Genomic DNA, 27,966 nt, shown 5'->3' with positions numbered 1-27,966 from the left:
CATATTTGCTGACTCTTCTTCTCTAAAAAAAAAAAAAAAAAAAAAACCAGGAAAAAAAAAAAGTTTTGAAAACTTTTGTCCCAAGTATTTATTTTATTTTAAATTAATTATTTGGTTTTCCCATCTCACTCCCCCCACTTGGAAAACCTTCTTTCTCAACTGCCACCTCCGAGACCGAGAAGACTGAGAGAGACAAAAAGAGTCAGAGAGAGTTTTGAATTAGGTGAAATTCTGTTGCTGTAGATTAGATATAGATAGATTCCTATTGATCCCAAACCTAATTTTCGAATTTTGAAGTCAAAACTCCAATTCCATTTTCTCTGCCATTTTTTGTTTTCATTTAAATTTAAATTTATTATCACGTTGGACGATTCGAATTCCAATTTATAGCGGTTTATTTGGAGTTCTTAATGCTGATTGATGACGAGCTTTAACCTCATATCCCAAAATGCCGGTTATCTTTGCTCGTGAGGCTCCCAAGGTTACAATGAAGCCCGCCATTGCTGTTTCTGTTCAACTTTTTTTTTTTTTTGGGTTTTTTTTTTCTTCTCTTTTGACAAATTCCAATTTTCGTTGATTTTTTTTTTTTTTTTTGGTGTTGTTTGAAATGTGAAGCTATGGAGGAAAGTATGCGCAGAGACGTCAACTGAAATTTCGCTTCTTGCCGGGAATTGGAAGTATTTTCTTGCTGGTCTCGTTTTTCAGGTTCATTTCTTTTTCTCTTTCAGGTTCATTTTTTTTATAACTAGGAATTATTATTGGCAATTAATTTGTATTGAATGTTCATGTAACTTGTGAACTGCTGGAAGCTTATTCCATTAGAAAAAGTTGATTAGAAATGGTTTGAATTACATGATTATATGGAACTACTACTAGTCATAGTTGTTCTGTTTCAAGTTGGGCTTTAAACTTGAATTTCAATGCAGTGGATTGAATGGTGTTGGTTTAATTCACACTATTTGTTCTGCAAATGTGTGTAAGCCGGAGAAGAATTATGGGCTGATCTCAGTGATATGAAACCTTTCTGTGTTGGACAAAAAATTATGTTCTGAGCCGAACTACTTTCCCTCTTCATAGGCTTTTTCTTTTCCCCCTTTTGTTTTTTCAGGAGCTCTTGTTCAGATGCTTATATACTAGTTTTGTTTGTGTTAACAGTATCTTCATGGACTAGCTGCTCATGGTGTTCATTATTTACATCGGCCAGGACCGATGCTTCAGGATGCTGGGTTCTTTTTCCTCCCGGTGGGCATACTTTTAAGGATTTTTATCCGGAGGCTTTAATTTTTGATGTAACATTTGTCATATAATTTATTTTCTGTTGATTTGTGATATCTTAGGAACTTGGTCAAGACAGATCTTATCTTAGCGAGACTCTCTTTTCAGTCATCTTTTTCTCCTTTGTCTTGGTAAGCCTTTCTGTTTTCTAATATCAACATCTACTTTAAATTTATCCTGGATTTGTCTCTCATGTATTTGAAGGGCCAGTTGTTCTTGCAGTCCATTTCTTTAGTATTTGCTCCTAATTACTTGTAGAACTTTGGTAACATCCTAATCCAGATTTTTATTCTGTTGCAGTGGACTTTTCACCCCTTTGTTTTCCAGTACAAAAAGATATATACAGTTCTGATATGGTGCAGAGTATTTGCTTATTTAGGCGTAAGTACAGCTGATATTTACAAATGTTGTTTTTGCTGTTTACATGTGCTAGACTACACCCTTAGCTGCTTAAACTCTTCCTTTTAGATCTTCCTTATTGTTCTCTCTCTTTAGGAAGTTCATTCACCTAGGTTGCATATGTCCTTGGTTCTTTGCTGGAAACACTTGAGTTTTTGCTTTGGCATTATAAAGGCTTACCATTGAAACTGTTTTCCCTTTTGGTTTAGTATGGGCTCATATCAGGTAACAGTTTAATCAGTAGCCATATCATCATCACATGCTACGTATAGGTGTTATAAATCCTTTTTAATTTTCCCGAGTGTTTTGAATCTTCTAGTATGCAATAAATATCGATGTCGATGAAAATTTGGTGAATATGCTTGCATTAACTACAGAGTCATCTGTATTTTCCACTTTCAACCCAATGTTCTTGGATTATGTGTCCTGCTTATATGATACTAGTTCTTGAGCTTGGTTCATTTTCTGAAGCATCTGACTGGGAATAGCACTCAGGACAGTCTTCCATATATGAATAAAGAATGCATGATTTATGTGCAATTTTTTTTTCTTTTGAAGTTTTGACTAGTGAACTGATTCATGGATCAATTGATTAATAGTATCCTGTGTTTTTCTGCTATATTTTCTGACAAATTCTTTGCGTATATGTTGCATTTTGTTTAGGTCTCTCAAGTGCTCCGGATTATAACCTTCTACTCAACTCTGCTTCCTGGTCCAAACTATCATTGCCGCAAGGTAAAGTTTATAGAAGTTTGCAATTTCGGTTGTTAATTCGCTGTAATCAATAATCATTAAGTAGTTGTTATTAAACGATGTTTTACAATCAGGTACAACTGTCTCTTTCAGGGCTCAAAACTTGCCAGGCTGCCCCCTCCAGAGAGTGCACTTGAAGTGCTCTTAATCAACTGTGGGTTTAAATTATTCATCTTTTAATTTTTAGGGAGTTTCACTAAAACACCCAAAATGGGGTTGAAATTATAAAAAAACCCAAGCACTATTTAAATATATAAACACACCCAAAACCCATCATTACACACACTCAAAACCCATTTATAAACACACCCAAAAAGTTGACTTTGGGGTTGATTTTAGGTGTGTTTCTATGTTTAAATAGTGCTTGAGTTTTTTTATAAATACATGTCTAGGATTGGGTTTATTTATAAATTTGTATAATTTTTAATGGTTCATTAACTTCATAAAACATAATCTTCTTCATGCTTATATGATTTGCATGATTGTGCAGTTCCCCGAGGAGTAATGTATGGTTGTGGTGATTTGATCTTTTCATCACATATGATTTTTACCTTAGTATTTGTGCGCACATATCAGAAATATGGAACAAAGAGGTAACCATTACTATTAGCTGCATCTTTTCCGTTCTTATTTCTTTTTTTGGGTTGGGGGCTGTTGTCCTCTGGTGCATCTGGTTCCCCAATAATGATGTCGAAGAAGGAAAGTAAAGCAATCTGTGTACTGATGTCCGAGGGGTTGGGGCCTTGAGTCATTATTCAATTTCACTTTTCTAAGGATATCTTCTAAATGGATAAACTAGTATAAATTTTGACACTACTGCGGCTTATCATTACAGGTGCATTAAGCAGATTGCTTGGTTAGTTGCTGGTATTCAGAGCCTCCTGATTGTAGCATCTCGCAAACATTACACTGTTGACATTGTTGTTGCCTGGTGAGAGATGGATCCTGTTATGCTTTTGAAATTACTCTACTGGAATATTTAATAATCTATTGGTCGAACATAAGTTTTATATTCCCGTGCAGGTACACTGTAAATTTGGTAGTGTTCTTTATTGACCAAAAATTGCCAGGTTAGCAAAATGCAATTCCAATAATTTTTTCTCTATCTTAAAAATGGGTGAAATTTGTTCTGGATTCCATTTTACTGTTAGATCATGAACATGTCTAAATTTGATTCAGTTTTGTATATTTATAACAAAACAGAACTTTTTATGGGCAGTAATTGTCAAGCTCTTTAGAATACCCAAAGGTTGTGTATGTGCTGACTGTATTCTTCCCCTTCACAGAATTGCCTGATCGGTCCCTTGGTTCTACATCTCAACAACTGCTACCAATAAGCAGCAGAGATAAAGATAGCAAGAACAAAGAAGAGCTTGACAAATTCCGGAATGGAAATTCTGCCAACATTGCCACTTGAGTCTGGAAAACCAGTAAATATTTCTTATTGTCTCATTTAGTTTGACCTCATTTTGTGAGTGCAAACATCATGTGTAATGCATGTCTCCAGATAGGAAGACCGACAAATCAAAAGTTTCGAAATAGGAACATACTTAGCATTATATGGTACATAGATGAGCAGCACAAGCTGAAGATGGCTTTGCTGCTGTTAAAAGTCCTAAGTTGCTTCAACAGATGCAATATTGTCTCTTTAGAGAGGCTGATGAACATAATTTGTATTATTGCTGGAAATGGAATGGTTTAGGTTTTAGTATGCTCACGAGTAACCACTTTTTCACTGTTTAGTGTCACACACATCATATTTGTGCAGCTAACTCTTACTCATACATATACCGCCATCGTAATCATCATCATCATCATCATTATCACCTTTGTCGTCATCATCACAGGAATGAATTATAGAGATTGTATGCACAGGAATGAGTCAAGAAAAGTGGTGACTATGGATGAAATCCAAGTCATTGTGTTGGAGCACCAGGTTGTCATGTTTAAAAAGATTGCTTCAAAATTTGGTCCACAAAACAGGTTGCGTGGGGTGAAGAATGGGAGAGGCATCACATACAATACAAGACAAGAGGGCTTAGTATTATTCTCAAAGGGCACAGTAACTAGAGGAAGCAATTAGGGCTGGCATGACCCAATTATGCAATTTAATAATGCTTCTTGTCTCATGACCCACAAGGACCACCAACCCTTTTGCTTTCCAAATGCCCTTTCTTTTTTCCCCATGTATATTCTCTCTTTTCATAGGTTGTTGAAGCATGATATTGGAGACAGCTCTTGTTACATCACATGCCTCTCTTGCTTGCTTTCCCTTCACTATCTGAGCAACTGTTTCTTTTCCTTTTTAGCTGCAAGTCTCTTAACTTTTAGTGCCAACGTAATATCTAAACTCTGTTCATCCCTCCAAATGTCAAATGTATCAAAAAGATAGCAATTATGTCATTTGCATGGACTTCCTCTCTGGGATGGGTGTTTTGCTGAAATGGAAAAAGGTATGTTGCTGCCTCCAGTTCTGGTTTTCTGAGCAACTGTTTTGGGAAATAAATAGTACAAGAAAGTAAAATGGCAAATCCGTGGAATTCAAGTGTCTTTGTTTTGGCCTGTGGGTTTTCACATTCAAATTTTCCAATTTCGTCAGTGTCCTATAGTCTAGCCCTAAACCCTTTTCTCGTAAGTGGATTCTTATCTCATCCTGTTCTCATGATGTCTCTGTATGTATATAACTTTATACAAATGATCCAAGAAAAAAAACAGAAGAAGAAAAATAAAGCAATTGTTTCGTGCCTAGTGTATTTGGGTGATGTGGAAAGGTTTTACATGCCTCCAACAACTCCAATAATCACATAATATAACAGGCGTTATTAGTTCAGTCATATTATAACACGTGTATTTACTTAAGTTGATGACATATCAATTCAATAACCCCTTAATATTATAGAACATGAGTTAGTAATATCACGGCATATCAACTCAATAACCCCTTAATATTATAGAACATGAGTTAGTAACATCACGTATCACGACAATGTGAACCAGAGTATGACATAGTTGGTGATGGTGATGTGGGATTTTATAACCACATTGGATTGATGCAAGTCATTAAACTTTGCCGTATACTTCTTTTCAACATGCGACTCCAACGTGCATCGAGAATTAAATTCTTAATCTCTTCTAATTGAATGTTTCGAATACATATTCCTTAGTTAGAACCTTATCTTAGTTTAGGATATATTATTATGATTGACCTCACCTACCACATTTGTAAAAAAAAAATTAAGGATCGTAGTGAAGCAGATGAATGAAATTATGAATGGGTATGGTCAGGACACCTTTTGTTGAAAATATTCTATGCATGTGGTCCACAAGCTAACGTGGCCTTGCATCTAAATTTAGGATATAATATAATTAAGGTACATTTCATAAGACCCAAAAAGACCTCATCTTTTTCCCATGCTTCCCAAATCCAAGAACACCACCACTAAAAAAAAGGGGAAAAAAAATCAATCAAGTCTATCATAGTGAAAAAAGGTATTGACTTCTAGAACAGAGATCTCGGATTTGAAATCCCATTGTATCTTGATTGTGTGTGTGAGAACCCTTCTTCCGTCTGTGCTGAAATCTTAGCATATTAATATACAATTAGGGTGTAAACAACTATTTTATATGATAATATACAACTTTTTTTTTTATAAAAAAATTTATTTATTTTCTGCATAAAAGAGCTGGAAAAGTTGGTCAAGAAGATCCTGATATCAGGTTGAATGCATTCTTCATCATTTGAGGCATGTCTGGCTAAAGCACTGCATTTTGCTTTATTAATTTCATATTTTATGTGCACACAAATGTGGATGTGTTCTTTATTTGCGTAGTTGAACTGTCCAACTTCGTGTAAACTAAATAAATTGACTGCATTTTTTAATTAAAATTTTGGGTTGACAGAGAAGATATACAATTTGTACTAAGTCAGCTTTAAATTTGATATGCTAGGCTAGGTTCTTCTCACCATTTTCAGTCCTTTTGGTTTCAAAGGTTAGGGTGAAAATGACACTACATTATTAAATTTAATCCATAACTGCAACTTTACCTAAACTTAGTCTAAGATGTAATATTTGACTAGAAAATAAGTCTAACATGTAATCCATGACATTAATATTTCCTTTCTTAGATCACATATTTATATTAAAATTTATGTAATACAGATTCACAATATAACGATAAGTTTTTCTATAAAACGCAGCATATGTCGTAAATAAGGACTAATTTTTAATTAACTAATACTGACAAAGTTCAAAGTTTTGAATTCCACTAATGCGATCTTGTTGATATTTTTGACTTATTTTAAACTTTCTTTATTTTTTATGAGTAAGATTCTATTTTGTAATTATTAAACTATTTGGTTTCTAAAATTGGAGAAGAATTTAGTGGCTATAATACTTTTCATGTATAGGTAGATTGATAATATATAAAAGAGAAAATGGAAAGAGAAAATAAAAAAACGTAACCAAAGCAAAAGGGAGAAGAAAAAGCCACGAAAAACGAGAAACAGCGAAGAAGGGGACTAAAAACGAAAAGTAAAAAACGAGGAGCGAAATGCAGAAAACGAAGGAAAGGTGTGAGAGAAAGAAACAGAAAAACAAAGAAAACATTGGATCCAAAAAGTTACTTTTGGGTTTAGAAATTTTCTCACACTTTCTCTCCTTCCAAACACAAAATAAAAAAAATAAACAAAAGAGCAAAAGAGAAATATGCCTGTCTTGGTTTTTATTTATCCGTCTTTCTTCTTCATTCTCCATCATTTTCCTACCCTGTCCATCTCTCCTCCAAAAACTCCTCTCAAACCTTCTTACTAGTCCCCAGGAAAGTGATAGAAAGAGAGCCATACTTTCTAGAGAGAGGAAATCACAGACACACATTTGAACTTTTCCAGCTGTTTCTCTCTCTAGGATTGGATTCATCAGCCAATGGGAGCTCGTTGCTCCAAGCTATCTCTTTGCTTCTGGCCGTCCAACATCAAATCCAATCTTAACGACTCTTCAGACATAGGTGAGCTTTTCTTATTCTTACTCTTTTTGTTCGTTTCAACTATTTGTTTTTCCGTCACTTTCCCGAGAAAATTTGGACTTTGTTTTTGGTGAGCTGCAGAGAATGGGAACAAAAATGAGAAGGACTCGCTGCCTGGGTTCAGTGAGTTCACCTTGGACCAACTGAAAGCTGCCACGTCAGGATTCTCGTCCGAGAACGTTGTCTCCGAGCATGGAGAGAAAGCTCCCAATGTGGTTTACAAAGGGACGCTCGACGATGGCCGTTGGATTGCTGTTAAGCGCTTCAACCGATCAGCTTGGCCCGATTCGCGCCAATTTCTGGTGAGTGTGGAAGTTACTAAATTTTGCTTCTTTCTTATTTTGTTTTTTGTTTTATGATTCTGTGTGTGAAGATATGTGGTGGGTTTGGTTGTAGGAGGAAGCTAGAGCCGTGGGGCTGCTCAGGAACGAGCGTTTGGCGAATTTGATCGGGTGCTGCTGCGAGGGTGATGAGAGACTGCTTGTGGCTGAGTTCATGCCCAATGAAACTCTCTCAAAGCATCTTTTCCATTGTAAGTTCCCCTCTAATGTTGTTAAATTTGGCTTATTTTGATGTTAAGTAGGTGTATAATAATTGAGGACACAGATCATTCAAGATTTTGATTTTTAAAGTACATTTTTAGAAGTAATCAAACTGCTACTTACTTGGGCTGAAATAAATAAAGGTAGTAAATTGGTTAAATTGGTGCAGGGGAGACCCAGCCGATGAAATGGGCGATGAGGTTGCGAGTGGCTTTGTATCTTGCACAAGCTTTAGATTATTGCAGCAGTAAAGGGCAGGCATTGTACCATGATCTTAATGCTTACAGAGTCCTATTCGATCAGGTAATTTGGTCCTTTTCTTTTTTCAAAATTGGATGTAATCTTTTGTTGGCCATTCCTTACACGTTGTCAATGACAGGATGGGAATCCCAGACTCTCCTGCTTTGGTCTAATGAAGAATAGCAAAGATGGGAAGAGCTATAGTACCAACCTGGCTTTCACCCCTCCAGAGTACTTGAGAACAGGTAATAATCCCATCATTGCTTCAGCCAATTGAAAACAATATTGATGTTATAACTTTTACACTAAGTTTGATAGGAGGGAGATGGGTGGGAAAGTTGAGAGGGAAAAAGACATCATGATCCCCATCCATCTTTTTGTTTTTGCCTCCTCCCTGTAAACATAGTTTTGTCATGTCTTCCCATGTAAATTCCAAACGCAATGATTTCTAGAGTTAAAACTTCCGTTTGTTTTGCAAAGATTCTCTTTTATGAAAATAACTGGAGGGGAAAAACAAGCGAGAATGCTATGCATACCTCAACTAATGAGTGGAGCAATTGAAGTTCCCTTTAATGCATTTTCATATTAGTGAGTTGATAAGTACTAAGTAGCCACCATACCGATGATTCGATCAGGGATGGCAGAGTAGTGGCCTTTTGGGCTGGCTGTGTTTATGTCATTCATGATCTCCTTTGCATATTTCCTTATCCCATGAAATTTCATTGGAAAAAGGGCCTAGTGCTTCCATATTTTCATGCATGAGTTCTGAACACACATCATAATGTGATAAAGTCTTTATTTGTGATGAAGACTACATGTATTAAGAGGGACCTCAATTCCTTGATAATTGAGGTCTGGTAGCATTCTCATTTGCATAAGCACTTCAAGCTTCTATATTTCTATGCATGAGCTTGGCCTCATTCGATAAAAGTCTTTAGTCGGGCTAAAGCTTATCTCTGTTTGGCAGGAAGAGTGATACCAGAAAGTTTGGTTTACAGCTTTGGTACCCTGTTGCTTGATCTGCTCAGCGGGAAACATATCCCCCAAGTCATGTAACTTTTCTTTTCATTAATAAATTCTAGGTGAATTGTTGCTCTGATTTTCTTTTTCTTGGTCATCCAGTGGAAATTACACCCTACAAAAGTAACTTGTGTTTAAAATTGGTCTAAGTCAAACCTATCTGGTTGTGTCGCATTCTCATCACTTTCTGATTATATAACTGGCTTAAAATTTTATGAATTGGATTCTGATTACAATTATAATTTCCAATTTTCTTTCTGGAAGGCACTCGACCTGATACGGGCCAAAAACTTTTTGATGCTGATCGACTCGTGCTTGGAAGGTCATTTCTCAAATGATGATGGGACTGAACTGGTGAGGTTAGCTTCACGATGCTTGCAGTATGAACCTCGTGAGAGGCCAAATGCCAAGTCTCTTGTGATTGCCCTAATTCCGCTTCAAAAAGAAACTGAGGTGTGCTGATGCCCAACTTTATTTATTCTTTACTATATGCTTCAAAATTTGATTTCTGCTGCCTCTGTTTTGCAAAGTTCATATGCAGTAATGCTGCAAATAGAATACCGTGAAGGTAATTTATCATCTCATGTAGTGGTTTGTAGCAGGTTCCATCATATGTTTTGCTGGGTATTCCGCATGGAAATGCGCCTCTGAATCAGACATTGCTATCACCTCTAGGTGAAGCTTGCTCGAGACTGGATCTTACTGCAATACATGAAATACTGGAGAAGCTTGGATACAAGGATGATGAGGGGGTTGCAAATGACGTTAGTGATCCTCAATTCTAACTTTTCTATGTTATATTTTCTGACATCTGCCAACCATTATTACTATCCTTTCCGTCATCAATTTTTGCATCAGTTATGTGTATGAGCAAACTTTTTATGTTAATTTTGTGTAATGCACTGCCCTTACTTTGAAGTTACCTTGCAGCTTTCTTTTCAAATGTGGACAAATCAAATACAAGAGACATTGAATTCTAAGAAGCATGGGGATGCTGCATTTCGAGCTAAGGATTTTGTTACCGCGATAGATTCTTACACAGAAGTAAGTCACAAATTTATACTTTTGGACAGGAATCAATTATAATAAATAAAGAAAAGAAGAAATATTTGAATCTGATTAGATTTTATCCAAATGCAAAGTTTGCATGTCACAAGTTCCTTCATCAAAATCCAGATACATATTCAAATACACGGTGATATTGCAAGGGCGGTCACTCAGTTGAAAGCATCAATGATATAATTTGCTTCTTCATCTGGACTTAAGTTAGACAAAGTTATTAGTAGTGGGGTTACAAGAATTTAAATTTTCTGTCTTGCAAATAGAAAGCTATGACTTTGTATAATCAGATAACCTCACATGATTAGAAATGATAATTCCTTAGGAAATATTAGCTTTACAAGCCTACTACTATGCATATGACAGATAGAGTAGGATTGCATTCACTTTTCATCTTACTCCTAGGTGGATCTTGTTGCTCTTCATTGCAGTTCATTGATGGTGGGACCATGATATCGCCAACTGTGTTTGCTAGACGTTGCTTATGTTACTTGATGAATGATATGGCACAAGAAGCTCTTGGAGATGCTATGCAAGCCCTAGTAATAAACCCTGAATGGCCCACTGCCTTCTATCTTCAAGCAGCTGCCCTAAAGAGCCTGGGGATGGACAATGATGCGCAGGAAACTCTAAAAGATGGAACGTCGTTTGAAGTAAAAAAAAGTAAAAGCTGAAACTCTGTATAGGTGTTTTTCCCTCTTCTTTCATTTATAATTGTATCTAGCTTTTTCCATCTTCCCACTTTGACATTTGAGTTCTGCTCTGCAGCAACAAAGGATTAATTGTAACAATCTTTATGTCGGTCTTGGTGTATCATTTTAATTATTTTGATCTATAGAAGTCAAAATTTATTGTTTGTTTGCTCTGCTGTGTTTTATTTGATTTTCGATTTTTGAGTTTGTATCATGTAAAATGTCCTTTGGATTATAAATTAAAACAGGGGCATTGAAATGAATAATAGGTGCCTTATGATGCATCTCATTTGCTTATATATTATTTAATTATCCTTATCATTTGGCATTCCTCTACTGGAAGATGGCTCGTATGAAGTCATAATGTTTTTTCAAAGAGAAATGCTAACAACTTTCTCTCTAACATTCTCCTTTGGACTTTCTCTTTCTTTGTTTGACATGTGTCGTTCTCCTTACACTTAAAACAATGTCATTAATATATTATACAAGTTAACTTTTGCTTTCCAAGTTTACCCTTATTAAATGTATTCAATTTATCCAAAAATATTTCATAACTTTTTTACCATCTTATTAATTTCTTTCTAATGTCAGTTATTTTTTTTAAAGAACATATATGCTTTTTTTTTTTTCAAAAAAGAGGAAATGTCCGTTTTTTTTAAAACACAAAGGACTTTTTTTTTTCCCTATCTAAACCCTTTGTTTGTTTTTTTTAATTTATTTTAAAAAAGGACATTTCCTCTTAAAAGCAAATATGTTCTTTAAAAAAAAATTAATAAGATGGTAAGAAAGTTGTGAAATGTTTTTGGATAAATTGAATATATTTAATAAGGGTAAACTTAGAAAATAAAAGTTAACTTGAATAATATATTAATGACATTATTTTAAGTGTAAGAAGAATGACACATGTCAAGCAAAGAAAGGAGAAGGTTAAAGAGAAGGTTGCTAGCATTCTCCTTTTTCAAATATTTTTTGGTAGAAGAAGGAAATATAAAACTCTATATAAAATGCTTTGGGCTTGGATTAAAAAAAAAAAACAAGACAAAAAAAATGCTTGGGACGGCATGCATATTGAATAGCGTTCGCAAAGTGCGCTATTTTATGCACTTTGTAGCGTACGCGATGCTCTTCTATATTAGGGTTAATTTTTAAAACCCAGACGCGCCTCCAGTCACGACTCGCGAGCATTTCACCTCTCAAAAACGCCTCCAGCCCTAACAGCAAATTCTCCGCGTAATCTGAAGCAAACATTGAGTGAGTTTTCGGAAAATCTTCAAGCTATTGGGCTGTGATGTAGCATTAATTCAGTAGAAATTGGTGGATTTTCGTCAAACCCAGGTTTTTCTTCTCTTCTCCTTTTTTCTTTTCTTTTATTTTAATTTTATTTTTTGTTTTGATTGTGTGAGGGTTCATAGGCTACTGTTGATTTCTTTTTTGATAAGAGGCTCCTGAGGAGGGATTCGAACATTCATTAGCTTTTGTCTCTCTCTTTCGACTTCCGCAAATTGAGAAACAATCCTGCATATTTTCCCTTAAGCTCCAGCATGTCTTTACTTAGCTCATTGATATATATAAAGCTATGAAACACCAATTCCTCATCCCTGTATTGCTGTTTTCCAAGTCTTTTTTTTTTCTTTTGATATGATTCTTAGCAATTCCCATTGACCGATATCTCTTAATTAGAATATGATTATACATTAGTTTAGTATCTCTTTAGCACAGTTTACTGTTGTTTAATTACCACATTGTGTTTTTTGGAAAATTTGTTTATATTGTTTTTTTTATGGCATATTTAGTTAAGTTGATTTTTGTTTGCAGATTTTGTATGTTGGTTTGTTTTTTTTATTTTGGAAGAATTCGTATTTGGTTTGATATTGTTGCTGCAAATTCATAATGACGAGTAAAAAGGATTTTGCTTTGAAGTGGGGGATACAAGTTGAAGGAGAAAGATACTTGAGGTGCTCTTTTTGTAATCAACAATGCACCGGAGGTATTACAAGGCTAAAAAATCACTTAGCTCATACTCACCATGGTATGAAGCCTTGTCCAAAGGTTCCACCAAATGTAAAAGCCAAATGTAGTGATTATTTGAAAAAATTAAGGCGATCAATATGAAGTGAAATGAATCACTTCATGAGCTATCTGTCCAAAAGATAAAAAAAGAATCACTTCGTGAGCTAGGCCAATTTGGGAGTAATGCTTCCAATGAAATGGAACAATCCGAAGATGGAATTGGTAGTGGGAGTGGGAGTGGGAGTGGGAGTGCTCCAACTCCAAGTGGCGAGAGTTCTCTAGCTCCCCCTAGGCCTAGAGGACCCATTGATAAGTATGTGTCTTCTGAAGCTCGCAAGCTACACTGAATTCCAAGCTAAAAAAGGATGAAAGGAATGATGTGTGCCGAAAGATTGGGCGTTGGTTCTTCAATTGTGCAATTCCATTCAATGCCGTGAATAGTCCTTTTTATTTGCCCATGATGGAAGGAATTTCCAATTTCGGTCCTGAGTTCAAACCCCCTTCCATGCATGAGTTGAAGACTTGGATCCTTAAGCAAGAAGTTGAAGATATTCAAGCAACAATGGTTGAACATAAAAACGCTTGGAATGAATATGGGTGCACCATCATGTTAGATGGTTGGACAGATGGAAAAAATCGGGTTCTTCTTAACTTTCTAGTGAATAGTCCTCGCGGGACTTGGTTCTTGAAATCAGTTGATGGCTCTGATACAATAAAATATGAAGACTTGATGTTCAAGTACTTGGATGATGTAGTAGAAGAAATAGGAGAAAAGAATGTGGTTCAAGTGATTACAATTAATGCATCAAATTACAAGAATGTGGGGAAAAAGCTTATGGAGAAGAGGAAGAAATTGTGGTGGACTCCATGTGCTGCCCATTGCATTGATTTAATGCTGGAAGATATTAGCAAGTTGACAGTTTTTGAAAATATTATTCAAAAGGGTAAGCAATTAGTGAAGTTCATTTATGGACATTCATGGGTCCTTTCTTTGATGAGGCATTACACTGACAATAAAGAGATCATCCGTCCAGCGGTGACACGCTTTGCCACTGTTTATCTCACACTTCAGAGCATTTATAAGGCTAAGAGAGGTATTATGTCTATGTTCACCTCCCAAGAATGGCATGATGGTCCATTCGCTAAAAACAAGGATGGAGTTGTGGCTTGTAAAATTGTACTACATGATGCTAATTTTTGGTCTCACGTTGCCTTTTGCATCAAGGTGGTTATTCCACTTGTCTCTGTTTTAAGGGAGGTTGATTCAGAAGAGAGACCTGCAATGGGCTATATTTATGAGTTGATGGATGCAGTAAAGGAGAAGATTGCCTTCAATTGTGGAAATGTGGAAAGAAAGTACAAACCAATTTGGAATAAAATTGATAAAATATGGGGTCCACAATGTCATCACCCTTTGCATGTTGCTGGTTATTATTTGAACCCACAATTGCATTATGAAGAAACTTTCACAAACTCTAAAGAAGTGAGGGAAGGTTTGTATGCATGCATGGATATGATGTTGAGTGGAGATGAACGTGTTCAAGCAGATTGCCAATTGGACAATTATATTTATGCAGAAGGAGATTTTGGAAGTGAAGTAGCAGTGAAATGCCGGAAATTGCGATCACCAAGTATGGTCCTTCTATTCCTTTGTGAACTCTTATTGTTGGATTTGAAAATTGAATTATCTATGAATTCTTATTGTTGGATCTTCATAGTTTTGTCTATTGTTGGATTCTTTTAGTCAATTGGTGGTTGCGTTTTGGGAGGGAGACACCGGAGTTGACTAAGTTTGCTGTCCGAGTCCTTAGCCTTACTTGTAGTGCATCTGGGTGTGAGAGGAATTGGAGCACCTTTGAATTGGTAAATTCCTTCAAATAATTCTTTGTCTTATAATATTTTAATATTTTATGCTTCTAGTTCTAATCTAAATGTCTAATATTGATTTTATATATATTTTTATTTTAGATTCATACAAAGAAAAGAAATAGACTTGAACAGAAAAGGCTAAATGCTCTAGTCTATGTGAAATATAATACGGCTCTAAAGCAACGAAGTATTCAAAGGAAGAGAAAGGTTGATCCAATATTAGTGGATGATATTCCCTCCGATGATGAATGGATAACGGAGGTTGAGGAACCATCTCTTCCATTTGATCCTTCTTGGATAGAAGAGGAAGACATATTTGATGTTGATGCCATTAGGAATGTGCCAATTCCTACCTATGAAAGTGGTCTACAACCTCGAGAGTCAATTATTCGTAAGTCTGTTCTCGATGATCCTCCTACTGCTCCTAGTGAGCCTACTTTTAATGAGCGTATCCCTTCTCCACCTATCATTCAATACAAACGAGGTCGTGTTGAAAGATCAAGTAAGTATTAAAAAAAATTTAGTGATTCACTACATTTCTTTGTTTAGAATAATAGAATCAAATTATAACTTTTTATATTTATAGGTAATGATATGCGAAAAAGCAAGGCTCCAAAAAAGGTATGCTTGTTGATGAGGGATCAAGATGATATGAGTTGGTTGGAGCATCCCTTGGATGAAGATGCTAATAATAATGATATTGGTTCAAATCATGGTAGTTTGGTTTTGGATGATGACCTTCTTAATGATGACGAGGATGATATGAATGAGTGAAGATGATTTTTTGTGGTTTTTGGTGTATTGTGGATGATCTTTTTAAGATCAACATTATGTTTCTTTGGATTTGATAATCTTGTTGAACAAACATTTTTTAAATGCTTGGTTTTTGTGATTGAAGACAATCGGAAGTAAGTCACAAATTTAGAAATACAAAGTTTGCATGTCACAAGTTCTTTCATCAAAATCCATATACATACTCATCTGTACTTAAGGGTTTTTTTTTTGTTTATGTTTTTTTTTTTTGTGTGTGTGGTCATAATCTGGACTTAAGTTAGACAAAGTTGTTAGTAGTGGGGTTACAAGAATTTAAACTCTCTGTCTTGTGCATAGAAACTTTGTATAATCAGATAACCTCACGTGATTAGAAATGATTATTCTTTAAGAAATATTAGTTTTACAAGCCTACTACTATGCATATGACAGATAGAGAGTAGAATTGCATACGTTTTTAGTCTTACTCCTCGGTGGATCTTGTTGCTCTTCATTGCAGTTCATTGATGGCGGGACGATAATATTGCCAACTCTGTTTGCTAGACGTTGCTTATGTTACTTGATGAATGATATGGCACAAGAAGTTCTGGAGATGCTATGCAAGCCCTAGTAATAAACCCTGAATGGCCCACTGCCTTCTATCTTCAAGCAGCTGCCCTAAAGAGCCTAGGGATGGACAATGATGCACAGGTAACTCTAAAAGATGGAACGTATAGGTGTTTTCTCTTCTTTCATTTACAATTGTATCTAGCTTTTTACATCTTCCCACTTTGACATTTGAGTTCTTCTCTGCAGCAACAGAGGATTAATTGTAACAATCTATATGTTGGTTTTGGTGTACCTTTTTAATTATTTTGATCTATACAAGTCAAAATTTATTGTTTGTTTGCCCTGCTGTAATTCATTTGATTTAGATTTTTGAGTTTGTCATCATGTAAGATGTCCTCTGAATCATACATATTCTTCGATTATGAATTAAAACAGGGGATTTGAAATGAATAATAGATCACTTATCCTTTATCATTTACTTATTTAATTTTCCGTATCATTTGGCATTCCCTTAGAGGAAGGTGGCTCATGGGATAAGAAGGAAATATAAAATTGCAATGAGGCAGCACCGTTGGTCTTAATAAAATGCTTTGCATTTAATAAGAAAACAAGACAATGAAAAAGTCCATGATGTTATTGCTCGGAAGTCTCCCTTGAATTTGAGCCTTTGACCTTTGTGAAAGTGATGTGGTTCTACGTCAAGTTGCCCCCCCATTTTTAAGTTTCAAGCCATTTCTCTCTCACTTGGATTGAATTCAATAGCCAATGAGAGCCGGATTCTCTCTTTGCTTACAACCTTCCGATAGCTTCCGGCCATCTGATGTCGAGTCCAAACTCAACGATTCACCAGACACAGGTGAGCTTTCATTGTTAGTTACCATTGTTTTTGTTTTTTCAAATTTTCTGTCACATTCCAGAAAAAGTTTTGACTTTGCTTTTGTAATACGCAGAGAACAGAAACCAAAATGAAAAGGACTCGTTGCCCAGTTTCACCGAGTTCAGCTTGGACCAACTGAAAGCTGCCACTTTAGGATTCTTGTCGGGAAATGTTGTATCTGAGGGTGGAGAGGGAGCTTCCAGTGTGGTGTACAAAGGGAAGCTGGAAAATGGCCTTTTGGTGGCTGTTAAGCGCTTCAACCAATCTGATAGGCCTGATTGCGGCCAATTTCTTGTACGTATGAAGTTGGCTAGATTTTCTATTTTTGCTTTGTATAACTCCTGTATGTGAGAGTATATATGCTGCTGGGTTTGGTTGCAGGTGGAAGCTAGAGCTGTGGGGCAGCTGAGGAGCAAGCGCTTAACAAATTTGATAGGGTGTTGCTTCGAAGGCGATGAGAGATTGCTTGTGGCTGAGTTCATACCTAATGAAGCTCTCTCTAAGCATCTTTTCCTTTGTAACTTCCTCTCAAATTTTAAAATTCTTTTGCTGTGCTAGTCTGATCTTACTGTAAGGTGGGGTTTGTCTGGTTTGTTGAGGCAATAGGTCATTCAAGATTTCACATTCTTTTAGTACATTTTTGAAGCAATCAAACTGCAACTTGGGCTGAAATAAGAGAAGTAGAAACTTTATTAAATTGGTTAAATTGGTGTAGGGGAGACCCAGCCCATGCCATGGACAATAAGGTTGCGAGTGGCTTTGTATCTGGCTCAAGCTTTATAATATTGCAGCAGCAAAGGGCAGACATTATACCATGATCTCAGTGCTTCCAGAATCCTGTTCCTTCCGGTAATTGGGCCCTTTTGCTCTCTTTAAACTGTATTTAATAAATTTGTTCGCCGTTCCTTACATTGAGTCATGCATTTGACAGGATTCAAATCCTAGGCTCTCCTGCTTTGGCCTTTTCAAGAATAGCAAGGATGGCAAGAGCAATAATATTACCAACCTGGATTTTGCCCCTCCAGAATACTTGACGACAAGTAATTCCGTTATTACTTCAGTTGATGTAAAACAGTATTCAAATACTAGGTTCTCCTGCTTTGGTCTTGTCAAGAATAGCCAGGATGTCAAGAGCTATACTACCAACCTGCTTGTCTACCCTCCAGAAAACTCTTAAGACAGGTAAAACCATAAATCATCCAATGGAAAATAGATGCGTGAATTTTTAACACGCTCTCGAGTTGATGAAGTTTTTAGTTAAGCTAAAGTACCATCTTCTGTTTGCCTGGACGTTTGAGACCAGAAAGTTCTGTTGACAGCTTTGGGACCATATTGTTTGATCTGCTCTGCGGTGCACATACCCCCCCAAGTCTTGTAACTTTCTTCTTCCTTAATATGTTCCATTAAGTCTGACCAACAAGAATATATATTACAAAAGGCAACTTGTGTTTAACTGTGCTTTAAGTTAAAGCTATATCTTGTTGTGCCTCATTCTCAGCATCTCCTGATCATACAACTGGCTTTAAATGTTTATGAACTGGATTATGATTACAATTCCATACAGACCAGTTGTAATATTAAGGAGGCTCTAGCTAAATACTTTTCATTCCTTTTCCTTTCTAGGAAGGCACTTGACCTCATACGCTGTAAAAACGTTAAGAGGCTGATGGATCCATACTTGGAAGCCCAGTTCTCAAATGACGATGTAACTAAGTTAGTGCAGTTGGCTTCACAGTGTTTGCAGCATGAACCTCTTGAGAGGCCAAATGCCAAGTTTCTTTTGACTGCCCTCATTCCTCTTCAGAAAGAAACTGAGGTTTGCCTAACTTTATTTGTTCTGTAAGATCATAGCTTTGAAATTTGATTTGTTTTGCCGATATTGAAAAGCTGATTTTCCTTAATGCTGCAGCTATCATCTGTGTGGTTTGTATATGCAGCAGGTTCCATCATACGTTCTGATGGGTATTCCACCTGGAAATGTGCCTCCATTTGAGACATAGTTATTTAGTGTCAAAGAGCATAGGGCTGGACAATTATGCAGAGGAAGCTCTAAAAGCCGGCACATCCTTGGAAGTAAAAAATATATAAGCTGAAAAGTGTATGGGGAGGGGGGTTTCCAATTCTTTCAACTAAACTTGTATTCAGTCATGAACAATCACTCTTTAGCATATTTGAACTCTGCTCCGCAGCACCAAAGGAGTAACTGTATATTAGGTTGGTGTCGGTGTTTCTTTTCATGTATTTTGGTCCCAAGGGTTCAACAGAAGTCAAATTACTTGTTTGTTTTCCTCTGCCATATATGTTTTTGGGTTTCTGATCATGCAACATGTCTTTTCTGGACTAGATACCGCGAGGTCCTTGAGTGACTCAACTTCTAGTGAGTATAGTTTTGTTTTGTTTTGTTTATTTTTTTTGACTTCTTCCTCGAGGTTGTGGAGGAAACCTACAAAGAGAAAGGATACAAATTATCATATGCACAAAAAATAGGGACAGTTTTATGGTATTAGTAGTACAAAAATAAGTAAATACTAACTTTTACGGGGTCTAAAACTTCATCATATGGTATTAACAAACGTATTTAGATAGAAAAACGCTAAAAAAGAAGAACTTTCTGCTCTTCATCCAGTCATGGTTAGTCTCTCAGTCGGCCTCTTGGTCTACTACTACTTGTCTTTAGTTTGGTCATGCATACGTCACGTCTAGTGCTCTATGTATTATTGTATCATTGATATATACAACTCCCATTATTTAATATTTATGCATGCAATATATTCATTTGTGTTTGTTTTCTTTTTTTAGTCAATATCCTCTTTTTTTTTTTGGGGGTACAAGTCAATATCCTTATTTTTGCTACATAGACGCGTTGTCTTTTAATTATTTAAGTCCCTAGCATTTTCCTATCAAGAATAAGTAGCTATCGACGACGAGGGGTTAGTTGGAATAGTTAGGCTAATAGTTTGTTTCTACGTGGTATGACGTTCGAAACCCTAAAGATACCCACGTAGCTATTTGCTAATATTTCCTGCTCTCGAAAGACTATTATTATTAAGCAAATGACATGTCCTCCTCTTGACTTTGTTTGGACCTTTTTTGTTTGTTTAAAACGCGAAGAGATATGATCGTATTCAAAGTGGAATTTGCTAGCTAGTAATGCAATGGAAGCTTCCCTTGTTGACTTTGTGAGTCTTTCGGCTTCATCTCCGTTCCCACACGAATTTCATTTCATTTGTCATGCGTATAATTAACACGACTTTTCATATCTTGAGATTAATGGTGACCATGAATTTCAATCGCCTCTCTCTCCTCTCCTTAGTCTCCTAGTAGTACCCAGGAAACTGGTAGAAACTAAAGTCTACAAGAAACTGCTAAAACTTTCGAGATACATGCATGTTTAAAATTTCAAGCTCTCTGTCTCTCTCTCTACGACTTGCTTCATCATCCATTAATGGGAACGAGATTCTGTCTTTGCTTCCGCCCATCCAATAACATATCCGACCTCAATGACTCGGCAGACATAGGTGAGAATTTTTTTTTTTTAGTTTTGTATTGTTGTTTTCCCTTACTTTCCCGAGAAAGTTACACACTTTTTTTAATTTGGTTTCCTGAAATACAGAGGCTGGGAACGAAAACGAGAAGTACTGGCTGCCTAAGTTCAGCTTGGACAAACTAAGAGCTGCCACGTCAGGATTCTCGTCCCATAATGTTGTCTCTGAGCATGGAGAGAAAGGTCCCAATGTGGTCTACAAAGGGAAGCTGGAAGACGGCCGTTTGATCGCCGTTAAGCGCTACACCCTCTCCGCTTGGCCCGATTCCGGCCCATTTCTTGTCCGTAAATTTGCAGTTGACTAAATTTACTTATTCTTATTTTTTTAATAAAAAAAATTAATAAACCTTATATGTGGTGGGTTTGGTTATAACTCTTATAGGTGGAAGCTGGAGTTGTGGGGAGGCTAAGCAACGAGCATTTGGCGAATTTGATAGGGTTTTGTGTTGAGGACGATGAGAGATTCCTTGTGGCTGAGTTCATGCCAAATGCAACTCTCTTTAAGCACCTTTTCCAGTGTAAGTTCTAAAATCTTCAACTAAACTTATTTTGCTTTGTCGTATCGGTGTTAATCGTATAATGCTATGCGTTTGATGAAAATGATATTAAACAACCCTCTGCTTTCTTAAGTTTGAGGAAACAGATCAACAGAAGATTTTAGTTCTTTTTTTGTTGAAGTAATTATGGGATGAAATTGGGTTATTCGGTGTAGGGGAGACACAGCCGATGACATGGGCAATGAGGTTGAGAGTGGCTTTGTATGTGGCACAAGCTTTAGACTGCTGCAGCAGCAAAGGGGAGGCACTATACCATGATCTCAATGCTTATAGAGTCATGTTTGATCAGGCAATTAATTGGACTCTTTTACCCTTTCGATTTGTTAATCTTTTGTTGGACATTACATTGAGTCAGAACTTCAATGACAGGATGGAAATCCCAGACTCTCTTGCTTTGGCCTTATCAAGAATAGCACAGATGGCAAGAGCTATACCAACTTGGCTTTCGCCCCTCCAGAGTTCTTGAGGACAGGTAATTCATACCATCATTGCTTCAGCCAATGGAGAAACGGTTTTCAAATTCAATCTCATATTTGTCATGCATGAGCTTTTGACGCGTTGATCTACATGATCGATAGTCTTTAGTTGAGCTAACTGTACATGTTCAGGAAGAGTGATACCAGAAAGTATGGTTTACAGCTTTGGGACCCTGTTGCTTAATTTGCTCAGTGGCAGACATATCCCTCCAAGCCATGTGAGTTTCCCTTTCCTTTGTATGTTCGATTGAGATGCATTAATTGTTGCCCTGATATTTTACTTGACATCTTATGGTCCATATATGTAACTTGTGATTATAAATGTTCTCTATGATAAGGCTATGTGATTGTGTCTCATTCTCAGCATTTCCTGATTAATGAGTGCTAATTGGTTATCAATTGTGGGTTCTGGTTAAACTTCTAGTAAGTAATGTTTAATTTTTCTTTCTACAAGGCACTTGATCTCATACGCGACAAGAATTTTTTGATGCTGATGGACTCATGCTTGGAAGGTCATTTCTCAAATGATGACGGTACTGAGCTGGTGCAGTTAGCCTCCAAATGTTTGCAGTATGAACCTCATAACAGGCCAAATTTCAAGTATATTGTGAGTGCACTTGTTCCTCTTCAAGAACAAACCGAGGTATGCCAAACTTTATTTGTTATGTGCTTTAAAATTTGATTTGTTTTTGGCTAAGTGGGAAATTGGTTATGATTAAGCAAGGCAGTGTAACAAAAAATTTGATTTTCTTTTCATATGTTTTCGAAGTATGATTTGCATAAATTGCATTATCTCTGCAAAGAGAGTGCCAAAAAGGAATTATTTCATCTCAGCTGGTGTTTTGGAGCAGGTTCCATCATACGTTTTGATGGGTGTTCCACATGGAAATATTCCTCCAAAGCAGACAGTGTTGTCACCTCTAGGTGAAGCTTGCTCGAAATTAGATCTTGCTAGAATACATGAAATATTGCTGATGATTGGATACAAGGAAGATGTGGGGGGTCAAACTGAAGTTAGTGATCTTTCATTTCTGATTTTTCTGCATTTTATTTTGTGACATCCATCAAGGGAGTAAAAAAAAACTTGTTTTCCCCGTTTCCTAGCAAATTTTGTTCTTTTACGTTTATGAGCAGACTTTTTGTGTTGTGTTTGTTTAACGCACTGCCCTTACTTTGGAGTTACCTTGCAGCTTTCTTTCCAAATGTGGACAGACCAAATGCAGGAAAGATTGAACTTAAAGAAACATGGGGATGCTGCATTTCGAGCAAAAGAATTTGCTAGCGCTATAGATTTTTACACAGAAGTAAGTCAGAACTCACTAATTTAGAACTACAAAATTTGTTCGTCATCATTAATATGCCATCAAAATCAGGACTTACACAATGTAATTTGCTTCTTCATCTAGTTTATAGAATACTATTAGTGGAGGGGTTACAGAAATTGAAGGTTCTTTTCTGCAGACAAAAAGTTACAAGTTTCCAACCTTCACGTGATTTTATATGCGTATCATCTGACTCTGAGCTGGATTTCCTCTTGCTTCTCATTGCAGTTCATTGATGGCGGGAGCATTGAATCGGGAACGTTGTTTGCTAGACGTTGCTTGTGTTACCTGATGAGTGATATGGCACAAGAAGCTCTTGGAGATGCGATGCAGGCTCTTGTACGACACCCTGAATGGCCAACTGCCTTCTATCTCCAAGCGGCTGCCCTGAAGAGCCTAGGATTGGACAATGATGCTGAGCAAACCCTAAAAGATGGTTCATCGATTTGTTAAATTCAGAGAGATAGGCCAGTGTCCCACCATTAGCAACACCGATATTGTCCCAACTTAAACACCTAGAGAGCCCTTTAGGTGTGGGGTTTTATCACAAAAGGGCTCGGTGCTATTAGGAGTAGAACGATTTATTTGAAGTTGTATTTTATTTAGCCAATCATCCGATGTGAGACTTATATTCTTTAACACGGCCCCTCACGTATGACTACCACATACTGGGCCACACGTGAAGCCAAGCCCACATTGGTATAGGTGGTGTCTTTGTATTGCTGGAGTCGCCACCTAAACGACCTGCTCTCATCTGTATGGGTAGTGTTGGAGCCACCACCTAAACGACCCGCTCTCATCTGTGTGGGTAGTGTTTCCATATTGCTGGATCTGTTGGCGTGAATCATGTAATTAATTTAAATTAGGAATTGTAATCTAGTATAATTATAGAATTCCCGTATTAGTTGGGATTGTAATTACTTTCCTTTTTGTTGTATTCTTGTATACATATAAATACCCTCATAGTGAGAAGAATAAACTTACTCTGAATTATTCTACCCTAATACGCATATTCTAAGTTGGTATTAGAGCTGCGATCTTAGGATTGTGGTAGCTTTCTCACAACCCGCCACCGCACCGCTGACGACCACTACAACGATGCAGCCATAGTGCAATACAGACCCCAATGCACCTCCATAGCGCTACACCCATATTGCAACGCCGATTACGATAGCCAGTGTCTATCCTAACAGCGCCATACTGATCTCGACAATGTCGCTCCAATCTCGATGTTTCTTCTTGCCACTAGTTATTTGCGATCCTATTTTTCTCCTCCCTCACCTATAGTTATCATGGGTGACGAATCTGTGGTTAGCGGTGCCTCTTGAAATACTGCGACACCATCTCTATCGACTTCATCAATCAATCTTCCCTCTGAACCCACTACCATACCTTTTGGTATCAAGCTTAATGGCATCAACTACTCCCTGTAGTCTCAGCTTGTGGAGATGATTGTTGCTGGCGGTGGAAAATATGGCTATCTGACAGGGAATACTAAACAACTTGCACGTGGAGACTCCAGTTATGACAAGTGGGTGATGGATAATGCGATTGTTAAAGGATGGTTGATTTCTGCCATGGAACCTGATGTGATGAATTTATTTATCCGTCTGCCTACTGCTAAGGGTGCCGATAGATATCTTGTGCATGACTTGTCTCGAAAGGCTATGCAGATGAGACAAATAGAACTATCGCTTGCTGCCTATTATGTTGATCTAAGTGCTCTCTGGCAAGAGTTGGATTATAGGAAGCCTATTACTTTTACTCAAGCAGATGTGATTCTTGCCAGACAACATGAGATTGCAGAGGAGTGTGTCTACATGTTTTTGGATGGGCTTGATGATATCTATGATAGCATTCACAGTGAAATCCTTCGAACCGTGCCATTCCCCAATCCAGAATCCGATTTTACAACTCGGTCATCTGCTTTAACCCAAAATAGGACACCCCTAAAGCGAAGTTTTGTCACTCGCCCTCCTACCGATGATGGTTGCACTTACTGTCACAGTTCAAAACCTATTGTGGAATAGGTTTCCAGGAGAAGAAGAACGGCTATCCTAACTGGTGGGAAGCTTTCTAGGAGAAGAAAACATGCGATGCTCGTGAGGCTCAGGAGCGCACTCAAGGAGGGATGACAAGGCTGCCATGGTGACTAGGTATGTCACCCCACCACCACCGGCCGCTTATATGAGTGGTGCTACCCATGCCGTCCTCAACTCTCATCTCTCCTCAGTCTGCTACTTCTTATTCTCCTTATATTACTTTAGTGGTTGATCCTGCTCTTACTCAGAACCCAAGTAATAAACCTCACTTGCTATTAATTCTCAGCTTGACCCCGGATGGATTATTGATTCGAGTGCCACATATCACATGACATATGATCCATCTCTTTTACGAAGTCATACTATTCCCCACCTTTCGAGTGTGACTAATGCCAATGGTGTTGCCTACCCTGTTACTAGCTCTGGCACTGTTGACTTGACTCCTTTATCTTTGGAGCATACTTTATTAGTTCATACACTGTCCAATAATCTACTTTATGTCCCTCAAATGACTGAGCAGTTAAATTGTCTTGTATTAATATATCCATTTTTTTGTCTTGTTTAGGATATCGGTAGACAAGAGATTATTGGTCGTGGTACTAAGAATAAGGGCTCTACTATGTGGATGATATTTGCACCTGGAAGGTTTTATCTGTCAAAGGTTTTGCTCGCAATAAAGCAGAATCAGATTTGGTTATGCAATCACCGCCTAGGGCATTCTTCTTTCAGTTTGAAACATTTATTTCCGTCGCTATTTTCTGGTTGTCAGACTTCTGATTTTAAGTGTGATACTTGTATTTTAGCTAAAAGCCATCGTGCTACTTATCCTTTGAGTGCCAATAACACTCATGTTCCATTGATGTTGGTGCATATTAATGTTTAGGGCCCTGCGCCTGTATCTACTCATTCGAGCTATTGGTGGTCTGTCATTTTTGTGGATTATTGCATAAAGTGATGTTTATGATAGTTTCCGTGTGTTTCATAAAATGATTTAGACTCAATTTTCTGCTACTTTGAAAGTTGTTTGTTCTGATAATGAAGGGAAATATGTCAATCAGTTGTTATAGGCTTATTTTCAGGATCATGATATTGTGCATGAGACAACCTGTCTGCACACCCCTCAACAAAATGGTGTTGCAGAATGGAAGAATCGACAGATTCTGGAAATCACATGTGCTAGCCTCATTGGTACTCATTTGAGGCCCATCTATTAGGAAGATGTTATCACATCTAGCGTTTATCTCTTTAATCGGGTTCCTACTAGTGTGTTGTAGTTTAAAACACATTAGGAGAAGCTTTCTAGCTATGTTACCTTTCCTTATACTTTGACTCTAGCACCATGCGTGTTTGGCTGCACTGTGTTTGTTCATCTTCCTAAGACCCATCGTACTAAGTTGGATCCTTATGCTTTGAAGTGTGTATTTCTTGGCCTCACCAGAAAGGCTATCGGTGCTATCATCCACCATCCCACTAGTCTTATGTCTCATGAATGTTTCTTTCTCTGAACAAGAGATATACTTTGCTACTCTTATCTCTAACTCCTCTCTTGAGGGGAGATTCTCGGTGTCGAAGAGTCAAATTGGATGGTTTTATTCCCTGATTTAGTATACCTGGCATCACACACAAAGGGAGTCTTTACAAGCTGCACTCTGACTGAATTAAATCATCCAAAGACTGGAAGATCTGCGCCTGTGACACTGTCTGAGATGCCGCACCCTAAGCCAACAAGTGGTGATGTAGTATATTCTTCCCCCATTCTACTCCTACCATACATGACCAAGAAATCTCTTTTTGCTAATATGTCTAAGGTAAGAATAGAAAAACAAATTATTAATACTAATGTTGATATGCCAATTGTGCCAAGTGATAGTGAAAAGTTCCAGCTACCACCAAGGAGTACCCATGGGAAGCCTCCATACAGATATTCAACTGATACATTTAAGACGGTGAAATACCCTATTGTGAACTATATATCAGCTCACAGGTTATCGCTTGCTAGACAAGCCTTTGTGAGTCAAATGTCAGCAATAAATATTCCCGCAAAGGTGCATGAGGCTTTGTTAGATTCTAAGTGGGCTAATACAATGACTGAAGAAATGAAACGCTTGAAAAAAAAAATTAGACATGGGATTTAGTGTCGTTGCCAGAAGGAAAAAAACCAGTAGGGTGCCGATAGGTTCACATTGTGAAACACAAGACAAATGGTACAATTGACAAGTAAAAAAAAGGGATATACTTTGAAATATGGTATTTATTATGAGGAGACTTTTGCACCTGTCACAAAAATCAATAATATATGCGTCTAATGTCTTTGGCTGCAAATTTAGATTGGCCCCTGTAGCAGTATGACGTGAAGAGTGTTATTTTAATGGTGATTTATGTGAAGAAATGTATATGAGTATGCCTCATGGTTACATTATTGCTGGACAAACAGCCGTTGTGGGCAAATTAAAAAAGGCCTTATATGGATTCATGCCAAACAAAGTTTATATGTTGGAATTTTCTAATAAAAGAGACATTGAATTCTAAGAACCATGGGGATGCTGCATTTCAAGCTAAGGATTTTGCTACCGTGATAGATTCTTACACAAAGTAAGTCATAAATTTAGAAATACAAAGTTTGCATGTCACAAGTTCTTTCATCAAAATCCAGATACATATTCATCTGGACTTAAGTTAGACAAAGTTATTAGTAGCGGGGTTACAAGAATTTAAACTTTCTGTCTTCTTGAACATAGAAATCTATAACTTTGTATAATCAGATAACCTCACACGATTAAAAAATTATAATTCCTTAGGAAATATTAGCTTTACAAAGCCTACTACTATGCATATAACAGATAGAGAGTAGAATTGCATACACTTTTCATCTTACTCCTCGGTGGATCTTGTTGCTCTTCATTGCAGTTCATTGCTGGCGGGATGATGATATTGCCAACTGTGTTTG

General features: G+C 37.1%; 4 protein-coding genes and 1 pseudogene across 8 annotated transcripts; all 5 read left to right on the top strand.

Moving 5' to 3' along the window:
• Positions 1-112: 112 nt before the first annotated feature.
• ATIPCS3 (Inositol phosphorylceramide synthase 3) lies at positions 113-4,138 on the top strand. The gene is made up of 11 exons (XM_008221733.3): positions 113-481; positions 616-705; positions 1,156-1,242; positions 1,338-1,406; positions 1,576-1,656; positions 2,338-2,409; positions 2,521-2,581; positions 2,918-3,020; positions 3,263-3,358; positions 3,451-3,497; positions 3,714-4,138. Exons 1-11 carry the CDS (start codon positions 449-451, stop codon positions 3,842-3,844), a joined length of 870 nt encoding a protein of 289 aa, XP_008219955.2. The 5' UTR covers positions 113-448; the 3' UTR covers positions 3,845-4,138.
• Positions 4,139-6,980: 2,842 nt separating this feature from the next.
• On the top strand, positions 6,981-11,171 carry LOC103320091 (serine/threonine-protein kinase BSK5-like). 2 transcript variants are annotated; one of them, XM_089044928.1, is made up of 10 exons: positions 6,981-7,431; positions 7,531-7,751; positions 7,846-7,981; positions 8,161-8,294; positions 8,371-8,476; positions 9,199-9,278; positions 9,516-9,704; positions 9,854-10,015; positions 10,182-10,295; positions 10,742-11,171. In XM_089044928.1, exons 1-10 carry the CDS (start codon positions 7,350-7,352, stop codon positions 10,982-10,984), a joined length of 1,467 nt encoding a protein of 488 aa, XP_088901054.1. In that variant the 5' UTR covers positions 6,981-7,349; the 3' UTR covers positions 10,985-11,171. The 2 variants fall into 2 exon arrangements, with proteins under 2 accessions (XP_088901054.1, XP_088901052.1); XM_089044926.1 differs by having other exon boundaries at positions 9,851-10,015.
• Positions 11,172-12,078: 907 nt separating this feature from the next.
• LOC103320171 (uncharacterized) lies at positions 12,079-16,540 on the top strand. Of its 2 annotated transcripts, XM_089044897.1 has the most exons (6): positions 12,082-12,337; positions 12,818-14,643; positions 14,757-14,875; positions 14,981-15,383; positions 15,468-15,502; positions 16,152-16,540. In XM_089044897.1, exons 2-6 carry the CDS (start codon positions 13,470-13,472, stop codon positions 16,260-16,262), a joined length of 1,842 nt encoding a protein of 613 aa, XP_088901023.1. In that variant the 5' UTR covers positions 12,082-12,337; positions 12,818-13,469; the 3' UTR covers positions 16,263-16,540. The 2 variants fall into 2 exon arrangements, with proteins under 2 accessions (XP_088901025.1, XP_088901023.1); XM_089044899.1 differs by lacking the exon at positions 15,468-15,502 and having other exon boundaries at positions 12,079-12,337.
• A 176-nt stretch (positions 16,541-16,716) lies between these two features.
• LOC107880068 (serine/threonine-protein kinase BSK5-like) lies at positions 16,717-18,578 on the top strand (annotated as a pseudogene). The gene is made up of 6 exons (XR_016123778.1): positions 16,717-17,057; positions 17,152-17,372; positions 17,460-17,595; positions 17,794-17,927; positions 18,010-18,260; positions 18,382-18,578. The product of XR_016123778.1 is annotated as a serine/threonine-protein kinase BSK5-like (transcript).
• A 1,674-nt stretch (positions 18,579-20,252) lies between these two features.
• Positions 20,253-23,981, top strand: LOC103320062 (serine/threonine-protein kinase BSK5-like). 2 transcript variants are annotated; one of them, XM_008221680.3, is made up of 10 exons: positions 20,263-20,596; positions 20,692-20,903; positions 21,005-21,140; positions 21,335-21,468; positions 21,549-21,651; positions 21,788-21,873; positions 22,110-22,298; positions 22,507-22,668; positions 22,846-22,959; positions 23,206-23,981. In XM_008221680.3, the coding sequence occupies exons 1-10, from the start codon at positions 20,524-20,526 to the stop codon at positions 23,428-23,430; spliced, it is 1,434 nt and encodes a 477-aa protein (XP_008219902.2). In that variant the 5' UTR covers positions 20,263-20,523; the 3' UTR covers positions 23,431-23,981. The 2 variants fall into 2 exon arrangements, with proteins under 2 accessions (XP_016650897.2, XP_008219902.2); XM_016795411.2 differs by lacking the exon at positions 22,507-22,668 and having other exon boundaries at positions 20,253-20,596.
• Positions 23,982-27,966: the final 3,985 nt, after the last annotated feature.

The sequence above is a fragment of the Prunus mume genome, linkage group LG1 (assembly GCF_029339155.1).
Source record: "Prunus mume cultivar Tortuosa linkage group LG1, ASM2933915v1, whole genome shotgun sequence".
Classification (NCBI taxonomy): Eukaryota; Viridiplantae; Streptophyta; class Magnoliopsida; order Rosales; family Rosaceae; genus Prunus; species Prunus mume.
The sequence above is the reverse complement of the archived record's forward strand: the minus strand, read 5'-3'. Positions and strand labels throughout refer to the sequence as shown.

Excerpts from the sequence above, each read along its gene's own strand:
- LOC103320171 (XM_089044897.1), top strand. The coding sequence starts at position 13,470 with ATGATGGAAGGAATTTCCAATTTCGGTCCTGAGTTCAAACCCCCTTCC. Across the intron at positions 14,644-14,756 it reads CCGGAAATTGCGATCACCAA|TCAATTGGTGGTTGCGTTTT; the intron begins GTATGGTCCTTC and ends GGATTCTTTTAG. Across the intron at positions 15,384-15,467 it reads AGGTCGTGTTGAAAGATCAA|GTAATGATATGCGAAAAAGC; the intron begins GTAAGTATTAAA and ends TTATATTTATAG.
- ATIPCS3 (XM_008221733.3), top strand. The coding sequence starts at position 449 with ATGCCGGTTATCTTTGCTCGTGAGGCTCCCAAG. Across the intron at positions 2,410-2,520 it reads CAAACTATCATTGCCGCAAG|GGCTCAAAACTTGCCAGGCT; the intron begins GTAAAGTTTATA and ends TGTCTCTTTCAG. Across the intron at positions 3,498-3,713 it reads TATTGACCAAAAATTGCCAG|AATTGCCTGATCGGTCCCTT; the intron begins GTTAGCAAAATG and ends TCCCCTTCACAG.
- LOC103320091 (XM_089044926.1), top strand. The coding sequence starts at position 7,350 with ATGGGAGCTCGTTGCTCCAAGCTATCTCTTTGCTTCTGGCCGTCCAAC. Across the intron at positions 8,295-8,370 it reads ACAGAGTCCTATTCGATCAG|GATGGGAATCCCAGACTCTC; the intron begins GTAATTTGGTCC and ends TGTCAATGACAG. Across the intron at positions 8,477-9,198 it reads TCCAGAGTACTTGAGAACAG|GAAGAGTGATACCAGAAAGT; the intron begins GTAATAATCCCA and ends TCTGTTTGGCAG.
- LOC103320062 (XM_008221680.3), top strand. The coding sequence starts at position 20,524 with ATGGGAACGAGATTCTGTCTTTGCTTCCGCCCATCCAATAACATATCC. Across the intron at positions 21,141-21,334 it reads CTTTAAGCACCTTTTCCAGT|GGGAGACACAGCCGATGACA; the intron begins GTAAGTTCTAAA and ends TATTCGGTGTAG. Across the intron at positions 22,960-23,205 it reads CTATAGATTTTTACACAGAA|TTCATTGATGGCGGGAGCAT; the intron begins GTAAGTCAGAAC and ends TTCTCATTGCAG.